Source organism: Pan paniscus, chromosome 13 (genome assembly GCF_029289425.2).
Source record: "Pan paniscus chromosome 13, NHGRI_mPanPan1-v2.0_pri, whole genome shotgun sequence".
NCBI classification, from domain to species: Eukaryota; Metazoa; Chordata; class Mammalia; order Primates; family Hominidae; genus Pan; species Pan paniscus.
This window is the reverse complement of record NC_073262.2, coordinates 132,203,194-132,215,878: the sequence shown is the minus strand read 5'-3', so window position 1 is coordinate 132,215,878 and position 12,685 is coordinate 132,203,194. Positions and strand designations below refer to the sequence as shown.

General features: G+C 42.5%; 1 protein-coding gene across 2 annotated transcripts in view; it reads left to right on the top strand.

Moving 5' to 3' along the window:
• Window positions 1-12,685, top strand: part of DNER (delta/notch like EGF repeat containing) — a 358,840-nt gene that overhangs the window by 121,854 nt on the left and 224,301 nt on the right. For both annotated transcript variants that reach the window (XM_034955317.3, XM_034955316.3), the window contains exons 2-4: window positions 2,921-3,229; window positions 6,327-6,421; window positions 8,764-8,930. In XM_034955317.3, coding sequence (XP_034811208.2) covers window positions 2,921-3,229; window positions 6,327-6,421; window positions 8,764-8,930 — 571 coding nt within the window. The remainder of the gene's footprint in view (window positions 1-2,920; window positions 3,230-6,326; window positions 6,422-8,763; window positions 8,931-12,685) is intronic.

The window sequence follows — 12,685 nt, the reverse complement described above, 5'->3', positions numbered from 1 at the left end:
TACTTGTTTTCTATTGCTTACAAAAATATAACCCTTACCTTCTGCCTTCTCTACAGGAATTTTTTTTGGCATGATAATAACATGATATTAAATTTGTGGTGCTGTGTTATGGAAAGAACTCTTGGCTGAAAATCAGAAGACGTGGTCTCCTAGTATAGTAGCTGTGAGAGGTCATTCAACTCCTCTGCCTGTTTTTTTGTTTGTTTGTTTGTTTGTTTTGTTTTGTTTTTGAGATGGAGTCTTGTTCTGCTGCCCAGGCTGGAGTGTAGTGGTGCAATCTTGGCTCACTGCAACCTCTGCCTCCTGGGTTCCAGTGATTCTCCCGCCTTAGCCTCTCTAGTAGCTGGGATTACAGGTGCCCACCACCACGCCCGAGTAATTTTTGTATTTTTAGTAGAGATGAGGCTTTGCCATGTTGGCCAGGCTGGTCTCAAACTCCTCACCTTGTGATCCGCTTGCCTTGGCCTCTCAAAGTGTTGGGGTTACAGGCGTGAGCCACCGCACCCGGCCTCTGCTCTTCTTTTTCTCAGCAGTGATATGGATTCAGAAAATCCTTCTCCATTTCAGTGTTGGCATGAAGAGAAGTTACTCTATGGAATGTCCTTTGAAAACTCTAAACGGCTATCTTGGGGAGGGTAGGCTTTGTGCCTGTTACCGTGGGAAGGGTGGGTACACGTGCTTAACTGGTTTCTCTGAAGGAATGTGGACTTCTGCTGTGCTCAGCGCCCCTTTTGAGGAGGCCTCTGCCTCTCTGAGGACTGATCGTTGTCAGATGGGGGCTGTGGCAATGGAGCTGAAGCTGTGAGGCCTCTCAGGCCACCAGATAGGTGGTCCTTGCCTTAGTAATGTCATTCTCTAAGCTGCACAATGGAGGTTTGGACTTTCAGAATTAATTTTTGTATTGATCCCTTGCGGTTTAAATGTATTTCTGCCTTTTTAATGCATGTATTGAAATTCTTATTTGTGACTAGATCAACCTCAGATGTTTTAAAAGTTGATTTCAGAAGCATGGCTTTGAATGTCTCCTTTGTTCACGTGAATAAAATTCTTCTTGTTGCATGATTCTTGGGGTGACACCCATTCCACAAGGCCTTCCTAAAAATAAATCAGAAACAAGATAACAACTTCGTGACTCAACAAGTTCACATCCCTCCCTCATCACGTGTTGCTTGCCAAATGTTGATCAATCTCTCATATCTCCTTTTTCCAACAATTGTTTTTAAAGTCCCATCATACAGTCTGTGTTCCTGGACAGGCTGGGAATAGAGCAGTGAACACAGGAGATAAAATGCCTGAATTCATGCAGCTCACATTTTTGTAGGAGAGGGGTAAAGAAGAGATTGCTTTAGATTTCACAGTGAGGGAAGGCTTCTCCTAGAAGGTAGCATTTGAGTAGAGGATGGAATGAAATGAGGAAGAGAGCCGTGCAACGTCTGGAGAAAAAGTGTTCTGGGCAGGGGTCCAGCAGGTGCAAAGGGCCTGAGGTGGGAATCAACTTGGTATTGTCCATGGAGAGAGACAGGGTGAGGACAGGAGGCTACAAGGGAGGAGGGAGGTTTGTGGGAGGAGAGGAAGGGGCCTGACCGAAAAGAGCTTTGTCTGCCGAAGAAGGAGTTTGGATTTTACTTTGAGTTGATAGATTGTGAATATTGTAAATTAATTATTGACAATTTAAATATTCTCTTCAGATACAAATCCATTGACTCTGATCTGAGATTCTGTGAAGGAATTGCCAAATGATAGCATAGAATTAACGTGGTATTTTTGAAGCTTCATTTGATTCAACCCCAAATCCCTTAATATTCCTTAAGGAGTCTGTTGGAAGTTGCTTGATAGGAATAATTATCAGAACGAGTAGCCGTTTTACCATTCAGAATTCTCTCCATGTATGTTTAAGTGTGTGAACTCATTTTAACAAGAGAGTGAGGGTCCCACTTCTCTGTCATTTATTCTGTACTGAATTCTGTTTTGTAGTCAGCCCTGAGAAGCCAGGGGTATATCAGCTAGAGATCTAATTTTCTCTTTATCATAGAAACAAATCATAATTGAATAGGTGCTGAGAACATGACTGAACCCTTGCGCTATCGGAAGAGAAGCAGGTGATTTTTTCACATTGTTTTGTAGCGTGTCTCCAACTACCAACACATGGCCACTCAGAGGTCAACAGCGAAGGACTCTGAGATAAACACTTTCCCCAGACCATGAGCATAATTGAAACACATATGACTGAGTTCTCATCTTCCATATCTGGCGAGGGAAGGGGTCACATTTCTCTGTAATCACCCTCCAAAATAATGAAATAAAAAATTTCATAAAATTCTGCTTAAGTCCCCACCACAGTCTCTTCTAGCTAGCAACTGTCATGCAAACTGATCATTTTGGAAGTCTTTAATTAAATAGTACAGTATCACCTTAAAAAGTATTGTTGACCGGTTAGGAAATTGAGAGATACAGGTAAGCGCATCTGCAGGGCAGATAAATTGGGCAGTCTTTTCTCATGAGGAGACCTTGCACAGGTCCAGAATGTGGAAAAGGAGATTCCAGTTTAGATTCCTAATATCATTTGACAGCTAAAAATGTCAAAGTTGGCATCTTCCTAATGAGTTTTAACTATTTTTGCCCTAGAAAATTCCTCTAAATAACTGGTTCCTGAAATCGACATTATTGGGTGTTTTGGGTTTCGAGGAGGCTGCTCTCCGCTTTGTATTTTCTTGCTGGGTGCCTCTTATCTGTGGTAAGGTTAACGTTCGGATGACCTTGGTGAACATCCCCCCGCAACAGCACAAGTAGTTAAGGAGTGTATTCCACAGGAACAGCATTTCCATTAGAGCAGTCGCTCTGAGACACAGAGCTAATTTCCCAGCGATGGCACCACTTTTCTTATGAGGGAATAATTGACCCATTTATGGTCTCGTTTCAGCTTGTTGCAGATCCTTGTGCCAGCAACCCTTGTCACCATGGCAACTGCAGCAGCAGCAGCAGCAGCAGCAGCGATGGCTACCTCTGCATTTGCAATGAAGGCTATGAAGGTCCCAACTGTGAACAGGCACTTCCCAGTCTCCCAGCCACTGGCTGGACCGAATCCATGGCACCCCGACAGCTTCAGCCTGTTCCTGCTACTCAGGAGCCTGACAAAATCCTGCCCCGCTCTCAGGCAACGGTGACACTGCCTACCTGGCAGCCGAAAACAGGGCAAAAAGTTGTAGAAATGAAATGGGATCAAGTGGAGGTGAGAACGTTATATCGTGTACATTTTTACATTAGAAACCAGAAATCTTAAAGTGATTCCAGCGGTTCTAGTATCAGCAATTAAAAATGAAAGCATTTTAAGTTAAATCATGAAGCAAAATATGTCCCTAAACTTATTCCTGTCTGCATTTGTGTGTACGATGGTTTTATAAGTATAAAAAGAGTAAACAAATACATGAATCAAATTATTTTTTGGAATGGTATCCACATGTATTTCTGTGAGATAATCTTAGATTTTGGGGCAGACAGCTCAGTGTAGTCATGTAAAGGAACATGTCATAGGACCCTCCATCATTGACCTTATTTTCCTTCCTGGGAGTGTGTCTTAGTCTGTTAAGGCTGCTATAACAAAAATGCCACAAACTGGGTTGCTTATAACCAACACACAGTATTGGTCCATTCTTGAGTGGTTATGAAGAAATACATGAGGCTGGGCAATTTATAGAGAAAAGAAGTTTATTGGCTCATTGTTCTTCAGGCTGTACATAAAGCATGGCACTAGCATCTGATTCTGCTGAGCCTCTGGAAGCTTACAATCATGGTGGAAGGCAAAGGGGAGCAAGTGTGTCACATGGCGAGAGTGAGGGCAACAGAGGAAAGGGAGAGGTCCCAGAAAACAATCCAATCTCACATGAACTCACTTATCACCAAGGGGATAGTGCTAAGTCTTTCATGAGAGATCTGCCCCCATGGCCCAAACATCTCCTACCAGGCCTCACCTCCCACATTGGAGATCACATTTCAACATGAGATTTGAAGACACAGATCCAAATCATATCACAGACATTTATTTCTCACAGCCTTGGAGACAAGGAAGTCCATGATCAAGGCAGATTCAGAGTCTGGTGAGGGCCTGTTTCTTCACAGCCCGCGTCTTCTCACTGTAACCTCACATGGTAGAAGGCGCTATGGAGCTCTTTCAGGTCTTTTATAAGGGCACTAATCTCATTCACCAGCCCTGTGCCCTGCTGATCTAACCACCTCTCAAAGGCCCCACCTCTTAATACCATCATCATGGTGGTTAGGATTTCACTCATGAATTTAGAGGGGCGCAGACATTCAGACCACAGCAGACCGCAACACTCAACTATTTTTTTTACTGTTGTCATTTAGGTTCTATTTTTGGTACCTTGAAGTATTTCAATGGGGTTTAGAAAGAAGAAGCTATCAATGATTTTGACATATTTTTAGAATGCATTTGACAAAGAAACTTCCAAGTTTTATTTATTTTGGCAGCAGCAAATTCTATTTGTTGGAACTTCTCCTATCAAGTTTGAGTTTGGCTGTTTTATCTTCAAGCTCTTCAAAAGTCTTTTCAGTAGACTCCTAGAAGTTGACATAAAATAAATTTGCTGGGTAGAATAGTTGGGGAACAAATCCAAATCATGAGTTTGAAGTGACATTGGGGAGTGTAATTCCATTCTATATCTTATACTTTATATGTATGACATCCATATAAACCTGTGTTGGTATATTATTATTACGGGTTTCATTGTTTAAATGAAAAAAAAATAGATTTTTGCATAGCATGTATTAGAGTCAAGGAATGCATCTAGAAATTTCCTTTATTATAAAAGAGATAGTAGCATTTCTTCTTTTATTTTCTTGAGTAATTCTCACCAGTTGACCCACTTTTTTTTTTTTTTTTTTTTTGCATTACCACACAGCTTATGAAGGCCACATTCAGACTGCAGGGCAATGTTTTTAGCTTACCTAAAAAACTGTGAACTTGCTCTGATTTCAGACTTTTAATAAATGCTTTGAAGTTATGATGTTAATGCTTCTTTGCTGGATGACTCAGTTCTTGAATGTGAACTAGATTTGATTCAAGTTTATCAAAGAAGTGTCCTTTAAAAGAAAATTTCTCCCTAACCAGCCATTTCAATCTATTTATTTAAAGTCATGTTATTTTACAGTTGGTAAGTGTAAAAAAGAAAAAAAGGAAATGCCTCATCTTCCTATATCATGGGTTATTTCTTAGGCTGCTCATGAAGCAGATTTAAAATGCCAGAGGAAGACATGTTAATATGTATGCCTAACCTGCTGGAAACCAGGAGGCATATTATTATCCCCTTTCCGTGAAATAATGGTGCTTTGGAAACATAAAGTTATTTGGAGCCTTAGAGGCTTGGGTAACAGCCATCCGTCATACAAATTTAACAAGTTATACTCACATCTTTGAATATCAGTGGTGGGCTTTATCCATAGAATTTGATTGTAGGGCATTCTGGAAAATAAGATCTAAGTGTGGGCTGTGGAGTGAAATTGCTGAGAGTTTCTGTACTGTTCTCAATTAATTCTGTGATGATGAATACTTTTAATACTGCTTCATTTTCACTGACATGGGGGAGGACAGTAATTGTGGCATGAGGACTAAGTGCATAAATTGGCCAGGAGTATCTCACTGGACATAGCTCAAGGTTTTGCAATATGCTTTTTGATGAGCACAGTCCTCCCCCCACCAATTGATCTCCTTTTAAAAAAAAATATACATCCATATAATACTTTTGGGAAATAATTTAAAAGTGAAGGTATAGCCTACAAGGAAAAAGAAAGGCAGCGTTCAAGCTCCCCAGCCTTAGCATGTGCTCCTGGACCCATCAGCACACAGAAGAGTCATCAGACCTGATGCTGCATGCACTTTGCAAGTTGAAGGCTGGCTTGCCTAGTCATTAGGCTTTTACCTGCTGTTTGTAAGTTCGTCCTTAAAGTTGGCCTCCTGGTTACCATCAGGTTAAGCATAGTGCAGGGGTCAATGACTGCTTGTTAAATGAATGGAAAAAGAGCAGGGAGTGACATCTGCTTCCTGTCCTGCAATATCCTATCGATCAGTTTTAACAATCCCAGGAATTTATAGATTGCTCTCAGGGAAGCTGTTGCATTTCAGAACATCAAATGACAAAGATTTCATTTTCTTTTGAGTTTGTAAGGCTTCACTTCTTCGTCTCCTCTCTAGCCCTACCCCCGCATCATCAAAAGGGATGAAGGAAATTCAGCATGGAATTTTGCTTTATCACATTATGTTATACTATAAACAACCCCAATCATATGTCGTTTTTTTTTTTTTCCCTTCCCAGGTGATCCCAGATATTGCCTGTGGGAATGCCAGTTCTAACAGCTCTGTGGGTGGCCGCCTGGTATCCTTTGAAGTGCCACAGAACACCTCAGTCAAGTAAGAAAATTCTGAGTTACAAACTGTTAAGAGTGATGCTATGACCTATAAGTGGGGTTGTGTCCATCCGTGGACCTGGTGTGTAAGTGGCCCGTCAAGTGAGAATCGTGAACAGATTCCACGGGTAGATGTGGCCCCTGCCATTTGAAAACTAGAGGAAGCGATTTCAGAGGCGATTACAGTGAGGGTTTTCAGGCTGGACAAGTGGAATTGAGAAATTGGACTGGATGAGTCTGGTGTGAGGTGACAAACCGTGAGGCCTTAGATAAGATCTCAGCCAGATTCCTTGTCTCCCAAATGCTTTGCTTCCCAAATTATTGGCCTCTTAAGATTTTAATGGACCATCAGTTACATTCAGATGCATACTTTGCCCCAAATTTAAATTCTACATATTACAATTTTCTCTTTATTTTTTATAATTTTTATTTATTTATTTATTTTTACAATTTTCTCTTTAAAAGCAAGCGTACAAAGAGAGTGTTTTGTTTTAAATTCAAGCTATTTTAAATGACAGGGTCCATTGTCACCGGTGGGGAAGAGGGAGAGGCATAGGGAAGCAGTGCTGGTTGAGACCTGATATGTGTGGTGCTTTATATGAGGCTCAAGTCAGCAGGTGCCCAGAAGCACAAAGCTGGGGGTGGGGTATGGGCCAGTATTAGGGTGCCCCAGGCCGGCTGACAACCCCCCACTGCCCATCCTTTTCAGTTGCCATTGACTACCGCCCTCCCCACACTTTCCATGCAACCTGAGGGGCATTTGCTGTCCAGTCTTTGGGGATTTTTAGAAGACTGGGAACACGTGGCCTGGTTAACCAATCTGATGCACTGGCTCCCTTTTAAGGGGCCTGCGGGCACTGCAGGTCTCTTCCATGTATCCATCGCCATTTTTGTCTACCTGGCTTTCTAAACAATGGAGTCCCTGAACATGTTTGGAAGAGGGACTTTGTTACATTGCTCTTGCACCCTGGGTCCCCACAGCCTTGAACTCACTCTGGCAGGGGAAGATCCTGGAAGGGCTGCTTGGGAATTCCTGGGCTCAGGAGGAACGCTTCCATCCGGAGGGGCGGGAGAGGTGGAGCCTGAGGCAGCTTCGAGCTCTACCAGCAGGGGGACCCCGGTCCTAAGCGTTTCTTTCACTGCTCAAACTACAGCTGAAACCCCTGCCGTCCTGGGCTAGTTTTAGGAGCAGGATCTCTAGTTTCCTTTACTCTTAAAACATCTCTCAGCCCTTTCTTGTCTAGATCATATTATCTTACCTTGATAAACCTTCCCAAATTTTCTGGTCTTCTATCTCGTTAAATGCTTTTGTTTTTTTCCTCTCAACAAACCTGCCATTCTCTGAGACTCCCTTAGGCTGCAGAACGGGACCAAATCAGCAGTCTGACTCAGACGAAGTGAGATGGGAGTGCCGAATGACCTGAGGGCACTGAATTCACTTGTGGGGGTTACTAGCTCCTTACGCTTTCATTTCCTCATGAATTTAGTCACTTATCAAAGCTTTACTGAGCCCCTGCTGCACGCCAGGAGCCCTGTGCTGGGGGAGCGGATCTGTGCAGAGTCTACTGTGATCTTTCTCCAGGAGCACTGGGGAGAATGGGCAGCTGTTGGGATGTTGGGAAGTGGTCAGGGGTCTCTGGGAAGAGGTAATATGTGGGCTAGGAACACATTTCCAAGGTGGAGAAGGAGACAAAGCTTGGGAGGTGAGAAAGAACTGGGTTGGGGTAGCTCCTAGTAGCTGAAGCATTGGGCTGTGAGGAGAAAAGCGCAGGAGGGCAGCTGGGGTTGGGGTTGGGGTTGATGGGCTTTCTGTGACATCCTATTCTCTGTGGGGTGTTTTGTTTTGTTTTGTTTTTGTTTTTACCAAAAATGAGCCAGGGGAGGCCTGAAGCATTGGGAGGTGGATTGTATGTGATTGTGTGTGTGTGTGTGTGGGTGGGTGGGGGGTGTTGGGGAAGGGTGACACACTTTTGCTTATTTTGGCAGCATAACTCAGGTGGCTGTGTTGGGTTGCAGTCCACGTTTATGACAAATTTAAGCAAAACTCTTTTTATATTGTGTGGCTATGGAAGGATTTGTCTGAAAGAGAACTCAGTGTACTCTTTTACTGTTCATCCAAGTGGTTACTCAAAGGTGAGTTACCAGTGACTCATTTTGTGGTACACTGTGAACAAGTGGGAATATGCGCCTTTATAGTGGATGCCCGTGTATCTGTTTATGCCATCGATCTCCTGGTACCTTGGTAGATGCACATACCATCTTTGTATTTATTTTTAATTTGAAGGACTGGTTCTAAGATGAATTTTTCTGAAAGGAGCTTTCTGTTTACATCATTCCTGTTTCCAGGATTCGGCAAGATGCCACTGCCTCACTGATTTTGCTCTGGAAGGTCACGGCCACAGGATTCCAACAGTGCTCCCTCATAGATGGAAGAAGTGTGACCCCCCTTCAGGCTTCAGGGGGACTGGTCCTCCTGGAGGAGATGCTCGCCTTGGGGAATAATCACTTTATTGGTGAGTTACCAAAATCTTCCACTCAACACTGCATCTGATTCAACCCAACTTTGGTTTGGTGTTGAGACAGTAGGTAGGGAATTTTGCTCAGATAATCTGAATTCTATCCATCAATGCTATTTCTTTCACTTTGGTAAGGTTTTAGAATAAAAACTGGATTCTAACATAATATTTCTTTTTTTCTTTTTGATGATGGAGTCTCCCTCAGTCACACAGGCTGGAGTGCACTGGCGCGATCTTGGCTCGCTGCAACCTCTGCCTCCCGAGTTCAAGCGATTCTCCTGCCTTAGCCTCCTGAGCAACTGGGGCTACAGGCACCCACCATCATGCTCGACTCATTTTGCATTTTTAGTAAAGATGGGGTTTCACCACCCTGGCCAGGTTGGTCTTGAAATCCTGACCTCAGGTGATCTGCCTGCCTCAGCCTCCTGAAGTGTTGGGATTATAGGCATGAGCCACTGATCCTGGCCCTAACATAATATTTCTAGTGTGGCTCAAAGTGGAAAGGCATGGGCTCTGGAATCCAGCGACTGTGTTCCAGCCCTGGCGAAGGCATCACAGGTGTGTGATCTTTGGTACTGAATGCTCTGGCCATCAGTTTTCCTTTGGAATCTTTCATCTGCTTCTTTTTCCAGAAATTGTGGGCAACTTGAGGTGTTGGATGTTGGTCTCTCAGGATAACCTTTGTTCCCAGTTGATTTTGGCCTGACTTAGGGCGTTCAAACACAGCACCTCACAGTGATTTGCCACTGCAGGGTCCCCAACTCAGAAGTAACTGGTGGGATTATAGCTCTCTTTGGGGCCCCTCTCCTCCATAACCACCCCTCCTGCATCAGTCACTTCTGACTTTTTACTCTCTCTTGAACTTGCTTCTGTAGTTTAACCTTTTCAAACTACCATGTGTCCAATTAACTGTTTTCTTCTTCTTCTTCTTTTTTTTTTTTGGACGATCTCAGCTCACTGCAACCTTGGCCTCCCAGGTTCAAGCAATTCCCCTGCCTCAGCCTCCCAAGTAGCTGGGACTACAGGCATGCGCCATCACGCTCAGCTAATTTTTTGTTTTGTATTTTAGTAGAGACGGGGTTTCACCATGTTGGCCAGGATGGTCTTGATCTCCTGACCTCGTGATCCGCCCGCCTCGGCCTCCCAAAGTGCTGGGATTACAGGCTAATTAGTTGTTTTCTAATTCCTCTGCTTTGGCGTAGAAATGGCTGCCAGAAAGAGAGACCCTCAGTATTCCCTCCCCCACCCACTCCCGCTTGCTTGGACACTTGGACAGTTCCCAGAGGACCACCTTTCCCCTAGTTTAGCGTTCTCTGTCCTTTCAGTTGTCTTTTTTTCTCATCCAGCATATAGTACCTTTGGGGTTGGAACTTGGAACTCTGGTGCCTTCGTGTGCTGACATAATGTTCCACCTTGCAGCTCAATTCAAAGGCCTGAGCTCAAGTTTAGAATCTACCCATCCCAGTCCAATGCACCCAGGCAACTTCTTGCATCCTGCTGTTAATTCCTTCTCCTGTCTGACTATATATTGCAACCATCCTCACCTGGAGGATGGGGTGGGCATCCTCCTAGCAGCACCTGTCTCTCAGGGTTGTTGGTCAGCTTAAATTAGATAACGAATGTACAAGGATAATTGACACATGTTAAGGATTATCCTAGGGCATTTTCTCTATTTTTTTCTGGTGTACACTAAATATTTTGCTAAATGGAAATTATGCATTTAGACTCACCCTCCAAAATATGATGCAAATATCATAATGAAGATAAAGGGATGTAAGAAAATGCTCAGGTCTCTATAATTTATATTGCACTTTATGTTTGACTGACCCTCTTCTGATGAGAAGTTCTTTTTTTAATCTTTGGAAGTCCAGCTGGGGGAGCAGGAATTTTACTGGGTGAAAAGAAAGTAAAGAGAAATTTATTTCGGGAACGAACATAGCTTGACAAAGAGACGAGTGCATTTCACTTCAGACTGGTGTTTGACTATCAGGATGAATGACAGATAATCAGAAATTGTGTGATAAATTCTTGTCAAGAATCAAAGCTAAATTTCACTCCCCAATACATTTGAAGTAACTGTTATTTACTTCCATATCTGATGTAAAGATTTATCTAAAAGGATGTAGTTTCTGTATTTTGATAGTTTTATTTTATATTGAATTTAAGTTTTTCTGTTTGGTATGACATGGAGCTGATATTTCAAGAAAACATATAAAGTATCACTACTCTTTAAAATGTCCTTAACGTTACCAGAAGATACTTATTTAGCATTCAGACAGTCTCTGACCTACGCTGGTTCCACTTAATGACTTTTGACTTTACAACAGTTTGAAAGCTATTAACATTCAGTATAAGCTGTATTTCAAGCACCCGTACAGCTATTCTGTTTTTTACTTTCAATACAGTATTCAATAAGTTGTATAAGATATTCAACACTTTATTATAAAACAGGCTTTGTGTTAGATAATTTTGCCCATCTGCTGGTCAATGTAAGTGTTTTGAGCACGTTTAAATTAGGCGAGGCTAAGCTATGAGGTTTGCTAGGTCAGGTGCATTACATGCATTTTTGACTTACAGTATTTTCAGTTTACACTAGGTTTATTGGGATATGACCTCACTGCAAGTTGAGGAGCATCTGTATAAGTTCATATTTTATACTACTTTTGATGGTAACATAACTATGACCTTAGACTGACATTGAGATTGAGGATGGGGATTAATTGAGATGGATTTTCCAGTATTAATGTAAATTTATTCTTTTGGGATAGAAGAAATCTTGTGAACTTGTACATATTTTGAGCTCATTTTGCTAATCAAAAATTTTGTGGAAAAAATTATCTTTGGATGAAACGTATTATTCCTTATGGGAATAATCTTTAAAACTTTGATATATTAGGTCAGGCGCGGTGGCTCGTGCCCGTAATCCCAGCACTTTGGGAGGCTGAGGCGGGTGGATCACGCGGTCAGGAGATTGAGACCAGCCTGACCAACATGGTGAAACCCCGTCTCTACTAAAAATACAAGAAATTAGCCGGGAGTGGTGGCGGGCACTTGTAGTCCCAGCTACTAGGGAGGCTGAGGCAGGAGAATGGTGTGAACCCGGGAGGCGGAGCTTGCAGTGAGCCAAGATCATGCCACTGCACTCTAGCCTGGGCGACAGAGTGAGACTCCATCTCAAAAAAGAACTTTGATATATTAATAACTATGTTAAGGAAGTCTTTTCCCCAAATTATACTTTTGATTATGATGAGAAAGCAATTATTTTGAGTAACATCCTTTATTTTGATAAACCATTTTTTTTTCATTTTGAAAATTGGATATCTTTCTATATTTTCTAGTTAGGGCTTTCTGGGTCTTTTATGTGGCTTTGTAAGGAGATCACGATCTTTTGGTGTTATTCTCTTCAAAGGTAGCCAGCAGTCCTGTCCCGAGCTCTTCCTGGGGAGGGATGGCCAGGTTCCTAACCATGATAAATCAACTCCACCTCCACACCGCCAGCTGCTTCTCTTACAAAATCTTTTCATTCTTCAGAAACAAGATGTACCTTTTGCAATCTTTGCGGAAGCCTGATGCTCACTATGTTGACATGTGCTTAACGCTCTTTTTGTTTTGTTTTTAAAAAGGAGCTTATTAAAGCAATTTACTTTTACAATCTGGACTCTCCAGACACAAATACGTTTTAGCTCAGACTATTTTTAAGAGTACAGTGGCGTTCATTTAACAAACAAACCAATGCTAGGGTGGGCGGAAGA